We start from the raw sequence: 19,340 nt of genomic DNA on the forward strand, positions 1-19,340 counted from the left end.
AATGGGTACGCTCTCTTAACTTCACCAGAAATGGGAATTGGGATAAACACCCTACCCCCAGTGACCTCCCTGACTGGCTCTGGGAGTGACTTGGACACTCCCTTCCTGACATCCCGTCCCAGGGACATAGATTCCGCCTAATTTGGCCTCTTTTGTCTGGCTAAAACCATACTCCAAGCACCCATCCCCATCCTCAGCATTACCCCCAAGTGGAAAGTAGAGGGGAGCTCAGTAGTTTATTTTGTGACTATTTGGCCAACCCTGTGAAATTGCTCCTCAGTAGGAGAGCCCCAGGCCCTGTGGAAATTCGGGTGAGTTTGTCTCCTTTGCTCTCATCCTGACAGTCACAGCCCAGGCCTCTTGTTTCCCACTGGGAAAAACCTTACCTTACAGCCCTTCACTGGTCCCCAGGTGCCATCCACAAAGCCTCCTAATTGCTCAGTCTGACCCACCTGCTCTGCCACACTGCTTCTCTGCAGGAGCCTTTCAGAGGCTCCCCTGGGCCAACAGAAAGCAAGCCCCACTCCTTCCATTTCCTCCCACATACTTCCCCTGCCTGAGAACTCCTACCCTCCACCACTGCCCACTCAATCATCTTTGCAGGAACAACTCAAGTAACACCTTCTCCAGGATCTGGGACCTTGAGAATCCTGTGCCAAAGTGTGTCTGTGCAGGTGGTGCAGCAGGCAGGGACATACATGACCTGTACACGCATGTGTCTGTGACACATTCTCCTCTGCACACCTTCTGTCCCTGCTCCAACTACTCTTCATTTTCCTCTCTATAGGCACTCAGGGCAAAGCTATTACCTGAATGGATGGACAGAATGAAAATTTAAATTTCCACTTATCTGTCTCACTGATGCATTCCCTCTAGGCCAGTGAGGCTTCAGAGCACAGGGCATGGTTGTGCCTCCTACAGTGGGCCTCCAGAGAATGTGACAGGCACTAGTCAATGTGGAGTAAAGGCTGGTGGGGCTGGCTGCTGCTTGGAGATTGCCCTTGAGCACAAGAACAAATAACTCTGAAAAGGTTTGGGCTTCCTGGCTGAGTTCTCCTGATGGGGCTGTCAGACCTTGTCTTAGGGTGACCAGCTAAACAGCTCCTGGGCCTATCAATGATTCAGGACATGTCATGCTTCCATGGCTCTTGCCCAACTGGACTGCCAACAACAGAGTTCCCTTATGCAAGGCCCTTCTCACCGCCCATGTGTGTGTCTTTAGTTAACAACCTTGTCCCACTCTGTACCTCCAGGGAGCATAGGAGGACATGTTGTGTGCCCTGGGAAGCCCCAGCCAACCTGCCCTAAGGCGTGACCACCTGCCCAAAGGCTGCCTAGGCCTGACTCCTAGAAAGATGGCCACCTCCACAGCCAGTTTCTCTTCATTCCTTTCCTCTCTTCTCTGTAGCCAGGGCCTGGGAAATGCACCCTTGCCTTCCTCCCTGCTTCTAGATCTGGAGTGACTTCCTGATGAGTAGTCTGTACTGAGGAAACAGTCGCCCTGTATCCTCCTGGGCTTTGGGAAAATGAAGGCCTGACTTTCCTGCCCCAGCCCTGTTTCTGGGGCTGAGCAGTACCATGAGCCACATAAGCCTAGAAGGGCCTCTGGCCTCTGGGCAGTCCACTCATGCTGGGAATTAGGGTCAACGGGAGGATGTTGCTCCTTGGTTTCTTGGCCTCATCCTCTGATTTTCTAATCAGTACTTTCCCTGGAGAACTTGGTGGTAGTGGGGGATGCAGTGTGCATTGGTGGTATGGGTGGTCCACCTGAGAGAGAGGTATCCCCATGAAGGAACTACCTGCCATGTACCAGGCAGTAGAATATAGATTTGATGTGATTGTAAAAACCTGGCTATTTCCATATTACAGACTAGGAAGCTGAGGCTCAGAGAGGTGAAGGACTTGTTCAAGGCCACACAACCAAGAAGAGCCAGTATGTGAACACACTCAGGCCAAATCTGCACTATCCCTCCCATGACAAGCCTCTCTCTGGGGCGGTCATGCTCTCTCATCACTACTGCTCATCCATGTCTTCCACCACAGACCCAGGGCCAGAGCTCAGGCACTATGAGGCTTTAATCAAGCTTTGCTCAAATTCTCTCCAGGAAGGAAGAAGTCTTTGACTCTAGCCCTCCCTTCCTGTCAACCTTTGGGAACACTAAACCCTAGCCTGAGGGAGGGGCTGCCTCAGCTGTCCTCAGGTTCCACTTTTAATACTTCCTCTCCCTTAAGTAGCCTGAAGGCCAAGGGCAGAGAGTAGATGAAAAGAAAAAGTGACAAGTGGCTCCAGAACCCTTCTCTGCCCAGAGAGGTGACAGAACTGCCCTGAGGCTAGCTAAGTGTAGTACTTGGACTGCTTCTGCCTGCTCCTTCTGCAGCTAGGCCTTGTACCACAAAGGAGGTTTCATATTCCTAAGACAGGCCTCAGGGTTTCCCCAAGCCCTTCACTTAGAGCCCAGTAACCTCCATCTCACTTACTGTTCTGAGCCTGGCCTAACATTCTGTGCATGAAACTTACCCTCCGATGTCACTTTAATCATCTCAGCAGCCACACAAAGTCACTTTCTGTTCACTTTCTCACCCTGCATCTAGCTTAGGTACAATGTTAAAGTCACTCCCTCTTCCTGTCATGAAGTTGTGATGACAATTTATCCCGCTGTTGGTTTGTTTTGATCTTTCCCTTAATAATAACGATAGAGGTCAAGATAATCATAGAGCATGGGCCATTTATTGGCAGATGGGTCTGTGCTAAGTACTTAGCCTAAGTTATGTATAATTCTGACCCTTCAAGTCACCTCACAGCATCCCCATTTTACAGATGAGGGCTTGACCAGAGTCCCATCTGCCATACATTGAAGCCCATGCTCCTTTCTTATTCCATGTGAAGTCTCCTCCTCCAGAACATCTTAACCTATGTCCTCCTTTTGCTCTGAAAGGTTAGGTGGATGAACCTTTCCATCTGCACTGACAGGGAGAAAAATGCAGGGAAAACAGCAATTCAGTGTCAGAGCACACAAACCACCATGGCCTTGTGCTGTATATCCTTGCTTTCCCTCCAATATCCTTGCTGAGGCAAGCCTTTTCCAGCCTATGAAGGTTTCCTGAACTGCAGAAGCACAGTGTGGAGGAGATGAACTCCACCTATAAGCTCAGCCCCACGAATCTAGCATCACATGGCAGCAGTCTCTAACATCCCTACCATCAACATCATTGCTGTAGACAGCACTTACTTCCTCTCCCTGATTGAGGGTTACCCTGACTGTCTCACATACAGCCTTAAACAGGTGAAAGAAAAAAGCAAATATAGACCAATGGCCAGAGTTCAAGGAAGAATGAGAGAAGCAGGAAAAGGAGACACAAGTTTCCTGCAACAAAACAACCCAAAGGTGGGGGATGATGGCTGCAGAGGAAGCAGTGGGTGGGGGGGAGAGGCAGGGAAGGATACAGGTTCCTACCTGTGATATTGACTTCCACCTGGCCTGAGCGGGTGCCAATGGGGTTGGTGGCCTCACATATGTAGGTCCCTGTCAGGCTATAGTTGATAGGTCCCCTGAAGAAGAGGGTTCTGTTCTGGGCCTCCACGCCCTTGGGGAGAGAACCATTCAGCCTGCAGGGATTGGGAAACAGGGCAGAGGATTATGACTCTCCTGTGCCACCCATGTGGCTCCAAGCCCACCAGCAGCCCTTCTTCTGAGTTAATTGGTAGGGTCTATCTTGGAAGGAGTAAAAGCAATAACAATAATAATAATTTCTTGCATTTGGCAGTTTTACATTATTCAGCATTTCACACTTGATCATCACAGCTCTGAAATGCAGATAGATTAGGCAGATAACAGATAGGGAACCTGAGGTTCAAGGCCAAGGAAACAGAGAGCAGGTGACTGAAAGGGAGCTTTACCCAGATCTTTGGACTCCTGGCACAGCGCTCTTTCTAATACTCATGGTTCCTGATTGTTGATGCCTAGTTTCTTGGGTAGCTGGTTAACAGTACATATGTCATGGTTCTAACTCTAGGTTGACTGAAGCTGGACCACTGGTTCCATGGCCTGGGAATCTGTATTTTAACAAGCTACTCAGGTAATGAGGTGTGACCTATGCTTAGGAATTCCTCCATTTCACTATCTTATCTCCTTGCTGGGCATGTCACAGGACTTTTTCCTGTTGGGAGCATCCTGGAAGTTTTCAGAACATAGGAAATTTTCTCCCTTCCTCCTGATCCCCAGTGTCACAAAGCAATTATTCTGTGGGACTTAGTAGGTCCTTGTGTAATGGGACAGCCAGGACCCCCGCAAAGGGTATTTGTAATGGGGTCCAGAGATTGGGGTGTCCAAGAAAAATATATTCTCCCCACCCCAGGGCAGGCAGCCTTGAGCAGGGCCCCTGAGAGTTATTTTGCATGTCAATAACAGGATAGCTTCATTCCTCATATGCAAAGAGGGTTATTTTGCATATCACCAAAGCTAATCAGGAAGGCTAAAAAAGACTTACACATAATGTAACTTGGAGAGAAAGAGGAGAGACAGGCCTGCAGGAGAGACAGAGGGACACAGACTCTGGGGAACAATGTGCAGACCAACTGGGAAGAAAGAGGGGAGAAAGGACTCCTGCTAGTGGGCCATGAGAAGGTGCCACATGGTTATGGATTAAGAGCAGGAGATTGAGGCGATGCAGTGGATGGTGCTGAGAACTGCAGGAGGCCTGCCTAGCTGAGCCCCGGACTTCTGTTCTTTTTCTTCTGAAGGATGGTATCCCTGACTGGCCTGACTGGCCTAACTGGGCAAAGTGGGGAAAGGCAGGAGGGTGTGTGTGCTGGTGATTGTTTTGAAGGGATTTTGAGGTTTATGGGTGACATTTAGCCATTAATCAAACCTGTATAACTTTTGAATAAATAGTTCCTTTCCTTTTCATCAAACTCTGCCATTCAGAGCCATAATTCCAAGGGCAGCGGGGAAAGGGCCCACAACCGAGGGATCCCAGGGAAGGAGTGTGTCATTCTTTTGGTAATAGCATCTGGGCACCCCCCAACGGATCCTTTTGTTCGGTAACGCTTGGTCCACAAAGCTGAAACTGGCAAGCAGGCCCTGCCCATTCAGGATCACTTTTGATTCCAGAAAGTAAAAGGTAAGTAGCCAGAGTATCCTATGCCTCCTACTTCCTGGAAAAGAGTGTAGATATAATCTGGACAGCTGTCTTCTGACCACCCATGTCAAGCTTCTTCTTGCCTTCACCTACACCCCTGTCTCTCTGTGTGTTCTATCGAGCCCTTCTTTGGGAAGAATTTTGGCTCAAGCCATAAGCACTAACTGGGGGAGACAGAACCCTTCAAGGGTCAGGCCTAAAGACTGTGAAGCCAAGAATGGGATCATGGGATAGGAAATGAGTGCTCTATGAACACAGGTATTCTAAGCTGACTGCTGCCTCTTCCCTGAGAATCCAGGGGTGTTGGTAAGAAGGAATAGGAGCAAAGAAAGCTCTGGAATGCTTCAAAAAGCCAGCTTTCCTGGGGACACTTTGATAAAAATAAATTCTAGGGGCTCAGGTGGCAGTGACTCAGATTGAATCACCAACAGAAAATGATAAAATTTTTAGGGAGCAGAAGAGAGGTATATCACAGAAGGTAAACCCCCTCTGGCAGAATGGTTTGTCCCACTGACCATGACTCTGTCAAACACGTGAGTGTATGTGTGTGTGTGGGAGTCTCTTGTGGCTCCTCTCCTTCTGACTGAGAAAACCTGAGCCTGTACCCCAATTTCCTCCCTGCCTAAGGCCCTTGGAGGTTGCGTGGGTGGGCATCTCTGTGACCAGGAAGGTACCTTGCAAGGACCAGTCAGCCCCACAGCACTTACGTGGTCCAGTGGTACTCAGTGGCTGGGGGGTTAGCATCAGCTTTGCAGGTGAGCTTCACATCCATCCGTTGCAGGTACCAGTTCCCATCGAATCCCTCAATGGTCACCTTGGGCTCATCTGTGGGGCAAAGGATGATGTTTGAAAAGAATGAAGTCAAGAGAGCAGGACATGGGGGACAAGAGAATCTCAGACAGCAAATGGTTAAAATTGGAAGTGACATGGAAACAGCTAGAAGAGGGGAAGAGAGAGAGGGTTGGTGAAGATCACAGAAGCAGCAAGGGGAACAAGGAAGGAGAGAAAGGATGAGCAAAGGAGGTGATGGGGGAAGGGAGACAGAGGAAAAAGAAGGGAGAAGGAAGGATAGAGTGGGTGAGGAAGAAATGGGGTGGGAGAGTGACAGGAAACAAGAAGCAAAGGAGAAGGGAGGATGGGTAAGGGTGTGGAAGTGGGGAGTGATAGTGGTGTCCAGCCCAGGAGGTCCACCCGCCTGCATCTGGCCCCTGCTCACACTGCACATTGACGGTGATGCTTTCCTGGAAGCGGTCCATGTGGTAGTTGACTATGCAGGCCAGGGACTGCTGGTGGGCTTCCCGGTTGGGCACCAGGCGGTAGCGGCTGATGACAGTCACTGTGCCATTGGGGTTCCGGATCTCCTGGTACTCTGCCTCGCCCTTCAACCGTGTTTCCCAGGACAGTACACTGGGTGGCTTCCCATTGGCTGAGGTGCAGGTGGCCACCAGGACCTTATCATCATGACCCTTCTTGGCTCGAAGTACTGCCTGGGTACCCTCTATCCAGTTGGTGGGTTTGGCTGTGGGACACCAGAGAGAGCCATGGAATATCAGAGAGATCCATGAGATTGACTGTACTACCTGTCAGCTGCGCTTCACCAAAGCCCCTCCCAGCACTTCTCTCAGGAACTTCACAATGCCTAGCCTCCTGCTCTGCTATTTGCAAGTACAGGACTTCTTGGAGTCTTGTCATGATCAAGGCAAACGACTCAAGCAGCTCTTTTCTTTACCATGGTGTTTAATGCTTCAGCATGCCTCCTGGCCACCCATGGATTGCCCCATAGTGGAACTACAATCTTAATACTGAGCCTCAGCTCTGTGCACAGGTAAGGCCCTGCCCCTAATCCCTAGTGAACCATGGGACAGCCTGGCCAGAAGGACTTGAGGTGCCATGCTGGAGCTTTGGAAGCATGCCAACAGAAGGAGAATGTCTGGGCCACTGAAACACACACTGAGGATGGCCAACCCCCCAGGCCACAGGCCTCTGAACAAGCGGGGAGGGCAGGGTTGGGCCAGCTTACCCATGACAGTGAGATTAAGCTGGCTCTCTCGATTGCCAGCAGGGAAGGTGGCAAACTCGCAGATATAGACACCCTCATCCTCCAGCTCCAGGCGGGAGAGGCGGATGGTGCCATCAATGAAGGAGGGCCTCAGGAACTCCACACGCTCACGGTAGGGAGCCAACACGGAGACGCCCATGGCTGGGTTGTAGATGGCCACATTCTGCTTGGAGCCATTGGTGGCCTTCTGCCATGTGACCTGCGTGATCTTCACACCAGGCAGTGGGTTGGTGAAGCTGCAGTGCAGCACCACATCTGTGCCGATGAAACCATACATGGAGTCGTTCACCTGGACCACCTGGGTGTGGGCACCTGGTCAAGGGAGATGGCAGGGAAAGGTAAGCAACAGGCACAAACTCCCATTCAAACTACCTGGGCACTGGTCTTGTATTTTCTAGAAGTTATTGTTCTTTTTATTCTGATTATAAAAAGGATAATTGCTTGTTATAAAAACACTCTGGGCAATACTGGAAAATAATGAGAAGAAAATGACAATAACCCATGATCCCACCACTCAGAAATATCACTGATAATCTTGTAGGAAATATTCTTTTACTTTTACCTCTGTATCTGTGCAATCACATATTTGATTATTATTTTTTTTACACAAAATCAGAACCATACTCTACATATTGTTCCATATGCTGCCTTTCACCTGGTAGTATACCATCAGTGTTCCTGCATGGCATTAAGTATGTGTTTACTTCGTTTTTAATAAGAGGGTGGAATGTGCTGCCTTTGAGCACAACCCCAGCCGAGGAGCCACCCTGCTGCTTCACTTTCCTGGGCCTCGTTGTCTCTTCCAACAAATGGGGCAGATAATCTAGTGGTCCCTACCTCACAGGGTTGCTAGAAGAACCAAATGATATGATGGATGAGAAACTGTATCAGGAGGCAGAAAACACTTGGGAAGCACAAGGGCCCACAGTGGCTGTCACTGAACCACTGTTGCTCTCTTCTCCCTCACAGCTAAGTCCTGTCCCTTGAGCTGCACTGGCCCCTCTTACCCAGCCAGGAAGAAAGACGTAGGCACTACACTGAGAACATGCCAGGTTTCTGTGTTTCCCTCTCACCCTCCTTCCATTTATCAGCACTTGAACCATATTAAGGAGCACTTCAGTCTCAGCCACCAAGAAGCGCAGAGCTGATAGATGCATTACTTCCTGACTCTTATTCACACAGTTCCCTAGAAAGCTCTACCCTTCCTCCACTGGTGCATAATCTACTCAGGCCACCTACTCTTGGAATCTTCCCTGATCCAGCTGTATTAACCCAACCACTTCCAACGAAGCTCTTTTCTGCCTTTGTATTTGGATGTTCACACCTGACTCCTCCACCAGTTCAGTCTGGTCCAGAGCAGGGTCTGTGTCTCTGACATCTCTGTATCCTCAGTGCCCAGCCCAGCACCTGGCACACAGTAGGTGCTCAGTAAATATTTGTTTTAAAAATATTTACACATCACAATGGAAGCTGTGAGAGTAGAGATTTGCAAGGAGGAAGGAGTGATCAGTGGAATTGAATAAATATATTCCCTATGGTCTCCCCACCAGCTGTTTTTTCCCACCTAGAATGGCTTTTGTATGAGCTTCCTTAACCCTGTACTTGGCTAAGCCCACTTAGCTTGGTGCAGCCATCTTCTCTAATAGGTAGCTTCAGCTCTTTCTGGCCATTTGTACACATCATGTCCTAGCATCCTTACTTCACTTAGTCAATTTATGGAGTGCCATCAATAATATCAATGCCAGGCCCTGTACCAGCCCAGATGCAAAGGAATGGCCTAAATGGCTCCCCAGGGGAGTCTGGGGTTCAAGAGTAGGAGCCTGTAGCTCGCCCTTGCCTCTGCATGGTGGGGACATGGGATCAGGGCACCTCTGAGGGCTCCAAAGCCCATGGTCAGTGAAGTAGGCTGCCCCTGACTCCTCCCCTTAAAAGGGTACAGGACAGTTCTCTCTAGGTCACTGCAGTATTTCCTGTGCCTGACACACCATAAGTATTCATGAAATGCTTGCTGAATAAGTATCTCTTTGGTCCCTCCAAGCAGGGCCCTTGCAATGCTCTGAAAGATTCCCTGATTACTTCCCCTTCTCCACACTTCCTCACATCTACACAGCTCTTCCAGGGTCCCCTGGGGTAACCATAATCACACCCTGCAGCTGTCCACTGACTGACTAGGCTGTGTGGTCTGACATATCCCTGAGCAGATGCACTGCAGGCTGGTGAGAGTCTGAGGAGGGAGCACACACCAGGAATTGAGGAGGGCTGGGTTCTTAGCTGGTCTGTCTTGAGCTCACCAAAGGAACCTGGCCATGCACTCCCCACTCTGAGCCCTATTTTCCTCCTCCATGACCAACAAAGCGTTCTTAACTCTCCAATCTCAGTGGCCCTAACCAAGAGTTACAGAACTGGGAGAGGCTGAGAAGAAACTGAGTAGGTTTAAAGACCCTCCCTTACTCACTCCTCTACCCTCTGTGCTTAGGAATCCAGAATCCAAGCTTCTGGCTTGGGGATTCCTGTCTTGGTCCAATGATGCAGGGTCAGGGGGAATGTCATTCATTTTTTTACATTGGGCAGATTGGGAGGCTTTCAGAGAGGGAGGTAGACCCCTGGTGATTCTGACAGGAACTGCGAGAATGCTAGTCATTGAAGGAACAGGACTCAGAACTGAAAAGTGAGAGAAAGGGCTGATGGGGGCAGGAGTGCAGAAACAGAGTTGTCTTCTATGCAAAAAGAGGTGGCCAGTAAGCCTCATCTGGAAGCCTGGGAGAAGGGGGTGGGAATTGAGGGAGGCCCCTTGGGGAATGATGACTGATGAAGATCATCGTTATCACTACCATCACAGCCCCTCTCCATGGTGGTCCAAGCCTCTCCAACAGCCACTCTGGCTCTGACAACCAGAAAACTGATGCCAAAGCTGCCTCTACCTTCTAAAGGGCTGTTCAGTCACTACTCCTGTCAGGCAGTATGGTGAGGTTGTGAAGAACCAAATAATGTGGCTTTGCATTCTCTCTCTGCCACTTGCGAGCTGTGAAACCTTGGGCAAATGACCTAACCTTTCTGTGCCTCAATTTGCACATCTGTAAAATGAAGATAACAACACATACCCCATAAAATTGTTGTAAGGATTAAATGAGTGAGTACGTGTGAAACTTAGAGAAACAGCACTTAGCAAATATTCAATGCTCAATAATGTTAGTTCCTGTCATCATCACCACCATCATTGCCATCGTCATCATCATCATCGCCACTACCACTATTGTCATAGCCATCATTGTCATCATCATCACTATCACCATCATCACAGTCATCTCTCCTCTATGAAGCAGTAGGCTTCCCTTTCTGTAACTTCATTCAACAAATATATTTTGAGCACCTACCCAGTACTATGCACTATACTGGGTACTTCTAGGACCCCTCTTCAGGGAAGCCCTTCCTGACTCTCATTCGTTCCTACTTAGCTGACATCTATATTTATACCCCAACCACATGTAACATGAATCTGTACCCTGTTACTTTTTGTTTCTTGGCATGTGTGTCTAGTGTTTCCTGTTGTGTTACCCTCTGTCTCCCAACAGATTGTAAGCCCCTGTGGGGGAGGGAAAGAGAAGGCTTGCTTTGTGTTGAGTTGATCATGTGAAGCTGACACTGGCAGGGTTCAGAGAGTAGAGAGGACCCTGTTGACTTTCCCTGGTTCTCCAAGCAGTCAGGGCTGGTCCACAGAAGGTACCATGTTTCCTTGCCCACAGGCTCCTTCTTACATGAGGAGCAGAGGCTGTCCCAGATGTGGGAATGGGATGAGTAAAATACAGTCTATGAGTTCAGTGGACCACACAATCCATCATTTTGTAGAGACCAGGGTCCAGAGGGGTTGGGTCACTTGCTCAGAGACATACAACGGTGGCACTCAGCTTAGTGTTCTTCCCACCCTGCCATAAAAGCACTCAACTTCTTAATCTAACACCCCAGGACCTCATTCTGGATGATATCCCTTCTGGAATGTAATTTCAGTGCCTCCATCATTCCTTTGGAGAAAAAGCACAAATACTAGTTACAATACTGAAGCCAGTGCTTGTGGGCCAGTGATGGAGCGCCAGCTGATTTCCAGTGATTGAATGTCAGGAGGTGGGGCAGAAACAGGGACTTTTGAGAGCCCAGGTTGGGGGATACCTGCAAGAGGCTGCTATGTTCAGGGCAGGAAGGAGCCAGAGAGATGGGGAGTGAAGGGTGGAGAGATCCATCGAACCTGTGCCCTCGGCAGAGGGGGTTCTTGCATCCTAGGGATATCAAAGAATGAGTCTCTTCATTTCCTGACCTTAAACATTACTTTTATTCTCCTTAACCACCATGAGAGCTCCAGGATCTGGGACTCAGGCCTTGGAGGCCTGTGCACAGTGCCTCAGTTTTCCCACCAGAACACGGGTTGGGCAGTTTGAGCTACTTTCATGGCTTCCCGGAAGTGCTGAGCCAACAGGGCAGGCATTAGGCTGGCTCCCTGAGATACTGTGGACCTCCAAAAACCTGAGCTCAGCAATAAAACACAAAGGCTCTTCAGTTGTGGCCAAGAAACCTGCTCCCCAAGGCCCTGCCCACCTGCCCTGCCTACCATGGAGCTAATCCCAGGCTCGGGCCATGGAGTTCCCACGCAGTGGGGTGCAGCCCAGAGTGTGGGGGGCGGAGCTCTGTTTCCCATAGTCACCCTGAGCGGTTTCCCTTCCCACTCTTTGAAACCTCAGGCCTCTCCTCCTGGCCAAGCAGACTGCTAGGCCTGCCGTGGGTGGATGGAAGGGCGGGCCAAGGCAAGGTGGGGGGCTCAGGGATTTCTGGTGTGGACCACTCCTTCTGCCCCTCACTCCTTTTCTGAGACTCTTCCTGGGTGCCTTCAGTTGGGTGGGCATAAGTGGCAGGCCCGGCTTGGAGAAAAGTGGAAGTACATTGGGGGAGGGGCACTGGACTCCCCAACAAGGGCATCTCTGAAATCAAAATCCTTTGGCATGGCATCCATCTCTAGGGCTTTCCAAGGATGCTACATGACCACTAACCCCCCTCCCTACCCGCTGCAAACTGGCAGAAGGGAAGAGGATATCAAGTGAGAAACCAGCTAAGTGGTAAGTGCAAATGACTCACCCAAAGCAGGGACCCTCCAGCTGAAAACACAGAGACCTAAAGGTCCCTCCTCCCAGTGCAGCTTCTTCACAAATGTCAATTCCTAGAACTGGCCAATGAGGAAAAGAGTGAGGAGGGAATCACCTTTCTAGATCCACTCTTCTGGGAACGTTTTGCCAGTCAGTGTCACTGGAATCCAACTGTTCTTCCATCAAGATCCACATGAGCAGGGCTCTAACTAAAGTCCTTTGAACTTGCCCTGTCTCATCTCTACACCCCAGGCATTCTCCTCATTATCAGGTAGCTCCCCAAGTGACCAGACTGCATCTCCAGCCTCCCCTTTGCACCCAGGATGGCATCTAATGTGACCCAGGTCAGAGTGAAGAAATAGGCAGCAGCTGACCCAGTTCTTGTCCCACAATGGGGCTGGGGCATGAGGGCCAAGTATGGGCTGTGTGCTCCTGTCCTGTGCCACTGCTAGCCCAGTGGGACTGCTTCCCTTGCCTCCTGCAGTCCAGGGCTTTGCTTGGTTGGAGCGCACCCTGGGGTACTCTCTCTGGACAACCACTAGATGACTCCAGGTATCCTGGGGCCTTGAATCCCTTCCACTCCACCTTACCAGTAGAGGTGATAACATCCCACAAACCCACAGTCAGGGGCTAATTGCTACTATCCAAACCCAGGCACCTCTGCCCCTCAGTTGGGGTCCCAGAAACTGACGATGTTTTCCTCTTGGCCAACACCCCCAACTCCAAATCCCCACATGGAGCTAGTTAATGATGGGCTGTGGGACTGGCGCCTGGTGCCTTAGGCGGGTAAGCACAGTGCGTGGGAGAGGAAGGGGTGCGGCAGCCTGGGAAAAGCCCCAAGAAAGAGTCAGAGTGGGAGTCCAGCATCTTCCAGACAGGCTGGGCCGGCCCTGCTCCCTGGCAGCACGGAAGCCCCAGGGTGGTGGTGGCAGTGGGGGCTGCTCTGGCAAGTTCTATCTCTCTCTGAAACCTGGCAGGACAGGTTGGGGGACAGGGATGAATCAGGGGGGCTGGGTTTTGCCTTCTCTCACTGAGGAGCAAGTGGTCAGGGACACCCGGACTGCTCTCCTACAGGTCTGTTTCATGCTGGCTACCCCATCCCTGAGGCCCAGGACAGGGCTGATCCTGAGCAGCCTAATTCTACCTCACACCTCTCGAAGGGAGCCTCTTGGCTCCACCCCTTTCCATTTCTAGCCTTCAGGCTCCACCTCTTGGTTCTTTCTGGGCTGCCTAACCTGAACCTGCCACGTTTTCTTGGACAGGTGGTGAAGAAGGATACCTACTGAACACTGGGAGACATGAGCTCTGGTCCCCACTACTTGGTCATTTTCTTCTCTGTGGACTTAGGCATGGAAATTTTTCCCTCTTTGGCCTCAGTTGCCTTTTCTGTAAAATGAAAGTGTTGGACCCTATGACCCCGGGGGACTATACTTTGCATGTCAACTGTTCAGCTCTCTCTGCCCTGGCTCTGTACCTCCCCTGGATCAGCCTCTGGAACTTCTTTACCAAGTGGCTGCTCTACCTCTGTATACTGCCCAATGGCAGAACTGGGGTACACAGGGCTCTTCCACAGCCACACAGTAACTAAGTGCAGATGATGCTAGCTCGTAAATGCTTTTGAATTCATCTTTGTTCTCCTTCTTCATTGGCCACAATCCAGACTCCTCTCAAGCCCCTTCCCAGCAGCTCAGCCCTTCTGCCCCTAGCAGAGACTCATTTTCTTATTTTCTCAACATTCCTGGACTGAGATTCTACCCCAGTTAAGTCAATCTCAGTCCCTTTCCTTTGACCCTTAGCACGCACCATCTCATCCCTCCCACCCTGTGCCCTCCTCCCCATACCTCTGGTGCAGGCCACAATCATCTCTTACCTAGTTTACTGCAGTATAATGCCAAATGTACATACCTGCAAATGTACAGGTTCTCTGCTCTAACCCATTCTCCAATCTATAAAATAGAAATGATTCTCTATTCAAAATTCTTCCATGGCTTCCTGCAGCCCTCAGGATCAAGTTCAAAGTAAAGTCCTTTGGGCTCTGATCCTCACCTAGGGTATCCCAGCCTCCAGCCACCTCCTGTCCCTGCTCTCTTTCTCCTGCCAAGTGGAACAATGCCATAACTAAATGTGAAAACACATTCCCTGTCACCTGCCCCCAGTCCTCTTCATCTGTCTTGAATGACCTTAGCCTCAATTTTTTACCTTCCTGGAACCTCACCCTCCTCCCATGAGTTAGGTGTTCCTGCATTCTGAGGGCCCTATACATCAGTCATAGCTTTTTTCCTACTGAGGGGAAAGGCCAGGACTTTAACGTAGTGCCTGGCATATAGTAAGCATAGGGGGGCCCTAAGTGGTTGGTGGAGAAGACTGTGAGACAGTTGGGGTCCCGGGCCAGGGTTAACCATTTCTCAGGTCTGACTGACGCTTCCTGGAAATTGCGTATTAACCAAGAAGTTTGGCCTATGCAGGAGGTCATAGCATGGTGTGGGCAGGTCGGGTAGGATGACAGAGACAGAAGGTAAAGTCTTGAATCGGCATGGGAGGGAAGCAAGCCAGGGCCGGAATCCTGATTGCAACCAGGAAGCTATACCACAAAAAGGTTTAGGTTTGCCTGACCTCTTGCCTGTCCCCCCTTGCCACTGCCCATATGCTACACTCATTTTCTACTTGCCACTTCTTGATTCTTTTCCTCTCTCCTCTGCCCCAGTTTCTAGCACCCAGCCCCACCTCCTTCCTCACTCCAGACCATTGATGAAAAATATTCTCACCCCAAGCAAGCTGTAGCTCTGAGGCTTTGCTCCCAAGGTCTTAGCCCTGAGCAGCCTGCGTGCTACCTGGCTCCCTATCCCTCCTAACATAGCATGGGTTTCTCCTGGCTTGGCTATTTAAGTCCAGAAGACCTGGAATGACCTTGCTCTTACGCCAGGGTTCAGACAGGTCCTGTCTCTGTAACTGAGGCCAACCCTCTCCACCTCAGCAGCAGCGGACAATATCTTCTCACATAGACACACATGGAAGCCTGGATTCCCCTTAGCAAGGGTGTGTTTTTAATGACACATTTTGGAGACTATAGGAAGCAACCCCTTTGGAAGGCCTGTGTAGTGGTGGGAGAGGCTGCAGAGAAAGCAGAGAAAGAATTCCCAAGGCCTCTCCAGCCCTGTGGGTTCTGTGCTGATGTTCACCTGTTTGGAAGTTGAGGTCTTCTAATCTATCTACCTCTTACCAGGACAGGTCTGTTGAACCACTCCAGTGCCCAGCTCCACCAAATTCCTGTCCAGTTCCAGGCATCTGCCTGCATGACAGTGGAGGGTGGTGGGAGGGGCGTTGGGTCTGTGCAGGACAGGAGGGCGGACAGGTGAGTTTATGGTACCTGCTTCAGGGAAAGCTCATTAAGAGGAGAAGGTTGGATGGAAAACTAATAGGGAAGGGGTTAAGAGGAATATGGTGGTGGTGAATAAAATAATTCATCCATGAGCACTGAATTTGATTTAAACAGACCAGGGCTTGTACCTGCTACTTATTAGCTGGGTTACTGAACAAGCTTCAATTTCCCTGTGCCTCAGTTTTCTTATATATAATATGGGGTCAATTATGGTTAGTATGAGGATTAAATGAGATAATTCATATAAGCTCTTCACATGGTACTTGGCACACAGTTATGCTACATGAGTGGCTGTATATTGTTATTATTATAGTCATGGGGAAAGAAGGTGCCTAGGAATCAGGTAAGCTGATCTCCATCTTGGCTCAACCTGCACTCTGTGATCTTGAGCAAGTCCCTGGTGTGTCTCAAGGCTACTTTCCCAGAGCAGAGGTCCTCAGCTTTGGAACTGTTGCTATCTGGGCTAGATAATTCTTGTTGCGCTGTCCTATGCATTGTGGGATGTGTAGCAGCATCACTGGCCTCTGCTTACTCCATGCCAATAGCACCCTTCCTCAGCTGTGACAACCAAAAATGTTTCTAGACATTGTCAAATGTTCCCTGGAGGGGAAAAGTGTCTCCAGTTATGACCCTTGGTCCAGAGGAAGAGGATGAATCTCAGGCAGGATGTTGAAGTGCATAATGGATGTTTGGGGAAGACATGAGCAAGCTGGGTACAGGAGGGCAATGGGGAGTGAGGTTGGGCTGCACTGTGAGGGGAAGAGGGTTTAGAGGTGGTTTCAGGTCACAGGTGCAGGCCTTCCTGCCTGGAGGGCCTGCTCTGAGCTCTGTAGGAGGAGGGCAGTGAGGTGTGTGTTGGGGGAAGACAAGTGCAGAGGACAGGAGGACCTGGGGAGTTTGGACTGACTGCTGTTTATGTGGGTATGGAATGGCATGCATGTCCTCAGAGAAAGCAGAGCATGGGGAAAGGGGAGCAGGGGAAGAGACAGAGAGGGAGACACAAAGTGGAACTGTGGCTGGAAGGCAGAAGGCTGTGAAGGTGAGTGAGCTGTGTTTCTAAGAGCAGAAATGAGGTCAGACAGCATCTTCCTTCAGCTGGTAAACTACCATCATTTTGGAAGGATTTTTACCTCATTTGGTTCCTGGTTAAGTGAAAGCCATGACACATGTTCTCTGCATTAGTGGAGTGTTTGTGCTTAATTAGTGGCAAATTCTTTCATATTAAAGTCATTAAGTTTTGCATTTGCTCTTCTCACCCCAGGCCTGGATCTCCTCACTTTCCTTTTAACACAGGTGGCAGACTGCAGGTTCCAGCCTCACACACATACCAGCCCCTCCCTGTGGCATTCGAACCCTACAGCACCAGCCCTTGCTCCTGTCCCACCCTAGGCTGGTATTTGTTGCTCCTAGTACCTTTGTCCAAGCCTCAGCCTCCTCTATATGGGGGCTCCTCCTAGGAAGGGCCTGCTGGTCAGAATTCTTCTTGCCAGGAGGGACTCTACGGCTGGACTGGGAGGGACTGTGCAGGCTTCAGGGTGTGGGCTGGGGCACTGCTGTGGATGAGACAATGAAGAGAAGGCAACTCTATAGCTGAGGACACCATGTCCACATCGTTCAACAAAGTGGTAGGCCCAAGTGCTTGACTGCACTGCTGGTGTGCTGTTGAGAGTCTCTGGAGCAGTACTGTGATGGGGTGGCAGAGACCGTCTCTTGACCTCCACCCGCCAGGAAGGCCCTGGTCTCACCAATTCCAAGTGCTGAAATTCAGTGACCTCCGTGAAGATGCTTTAGAACCACAGTACTGTGGTGACCCTGGATTCATGGACAGAGAAGTGGGGTCAATGATTAGGGTCTAAGGCAATCTCCTTCCTTTTTCTGCTTCTGAAGCAGCATAAGGAGAAGGTGCCTGCTGCAGGCACCAAAACTGCTGTTTTGGTTCTGGAGAGGACTCACTGGTTTGGACCTGATGAGTGACACCATAGTCAAACTGCAGCCCAAGGCTGAGTTGGATATAAGATTGCCAGGCAGGGTGGAAGAACTGGGTCTTTCCTGAATCCCTCACTGTACATACACATGATGCAAGAACTGAACCAGACTTGGCCAGGGGCAGTGCAGTAGGCTGCTCTGGGGCCTTTAGAGGGGACCTCCTCTGGCTGTGGACTCATGAGGTGCTGGGAAAGGGTACAGCGATACAGTCTCTCCTGGGTGAAGCCTCTCACGCAATGTCTTAGTTGCCTCAACCTGGTCCCAGAGTCCAGCGGTTCAGCCTCCCTTTCCACACCTCCTAGTTTAGGGCTGTTCCATTCCCCAAAAGCCTTCCTTTCAACTCTATGAGCCCTGATCCTGGACTTCATGTGAGAGGGTAGCAGTCTTTATGCACTCTGGGCAGTATTAAACCTCTTCAATGGGCAGCGTAGAGCAAGCAGACTAGAGGAAGAGGCAAGAAACAGGGAACTGGCAAAGGCTTGGGGTTACATTTTCTCTTTGGCTTTCCTCAGCTGGTGCTGCCCCAAGAGCCTTATCTAAAGAGTCTCTAGTGGGGGTGCTGAAAGTGGGCCAGGACAGGAGTTTCCCCAGGGTCCAGAAGATCAGGGCCTCAGGCCTGCTGGGGTGCAGAGGAGGAGGCAAACCCTTAGTCCTCATTGTCCCTTGGCTGATGTGAGAACCCAACCCCCACAAAGGAGAGGACTTCTGATGCCTCTAAAATTCAGATTGATATGTTCGTAGCATTTGAGTGGGGCCTGGGGTGAAATGGATCACAAGATGAGACGGAGGTGAGTTGAACTTAGGGAAAAGGAAAGGGAAAGTCTTTCAATGGTCTTCCATCACATTCAGAACCCATCTCCTTACACACCCCCACACTCAACCTGCTTTGGCTTGGCTACCACCCCTACCTACGAATCCTCTGCCCAGTTCAAGGCACAAGTGAAAAATAAATATTTCTCTTCCAAATATAAGCAACAGGTGGTGGATCCCACAAACTCTTCAACCTTTCTGGACACACCCCAATGTTAACCCTGAAAAGCATCCTCCGCAAGCACCAGTGTAAACCCCAGTACTAACCCCACTAGACCACAAGATATGGATTATGGCCTTAATCCTAAAGCTAATGTCTTCCTGGTTTTAACCACTAGGTTGAAGGTCCATGTGCAGCTATCATTTCAGATCTAATCTCAGTGCCAGGTCTGAACTCAGCTTTAGCTTGGTGGCACTCAGAAGGAAGGCAGTCATGGCTCAGTTTTCTTTCTACCTAACAGTCCTCCCCCTTGGGATGGTCAGAGGAGGTGGGTCTTCAAAGGGGTCTCTCATTGTGTTTCTGGGAGAGGCTAGCTGACCTTGAAGGCTGCCCCTGCGGGGTAGGCGCTACTTGACTGGGGGCAATAGGCTTCCCATGTTCTCCTGCTCCCACTCCATGCCACCCCATAGCAGGGCCTTGTGAACACATCTAGTCCCTGGAAAGCCCTCCCTTGGGCTGTCCCTCCCCCTAGCACCTAGGAGGTTGAACAGGGCACAAGCATTCTAGTCTGTCCTGCTGATAATTTCAGCTTCAGCATTTACTAGTGCTAAGACCCAGAAACAAGTCCTACAACCTCTCTGAAACCCAGCCTTTTCACCTGTAAAATGGGCTGAGATC

General features: G+C 50.3%; 1 protein-coding gene across 1 annotated transcript in view; it reads right to left on the bottom strand.

The window, feature by feature from the left end:
* Nucleotides 1-19,340, bottom strand: part of NECTIN1 (nectin cell adhesion molecule 1) — a 63,311-nt gene that overhangs the window by 9,392 nt on the left and 34,579 nt on the right. The window contains exons 2-5 of the mRNA XM_054592435.1: nucleotides 7,160-7,510; nucleotides 6,356-6,658; nucleotides 5,847-5,964; nucleotides 3,456-3,607 (exon numbers count right to left, since the gene is read on the bottom strand). Coding sequence (XP_054448410.1) covers nucleotides 3,456-3,607; nucleotides 5,847-5,964; nucleotides 6,356-6,658; nucleotides 7,160-7,510 — 924 coding nt within the window. The remainder of the gene's footprint in view (nucleotides 1-3,455; nucleotides 3,608-5,846; nucleotides 5,965-6,355; nucleotides 6,659-7,159; nucleotides 7,511-19,340) is intronic.

Source organism: Pteronotus mesoamericanus, unplaced genomic scaffold (assembly GCF_021234165.1).
Source record: "Pteronotus mesoamericanus isolate MK-2021 breed Mesoamerican mustached bat unplaced genomic scaffold, CSHL_Meso_final scaffold_36, whole genome shotgun sequence".
NCBI lineage: Eukaryota > Metazoa > Chordata > Mammalia > Chiroptera > Mormoopidae > Pteronotus > Pteronotus mesoamericanus.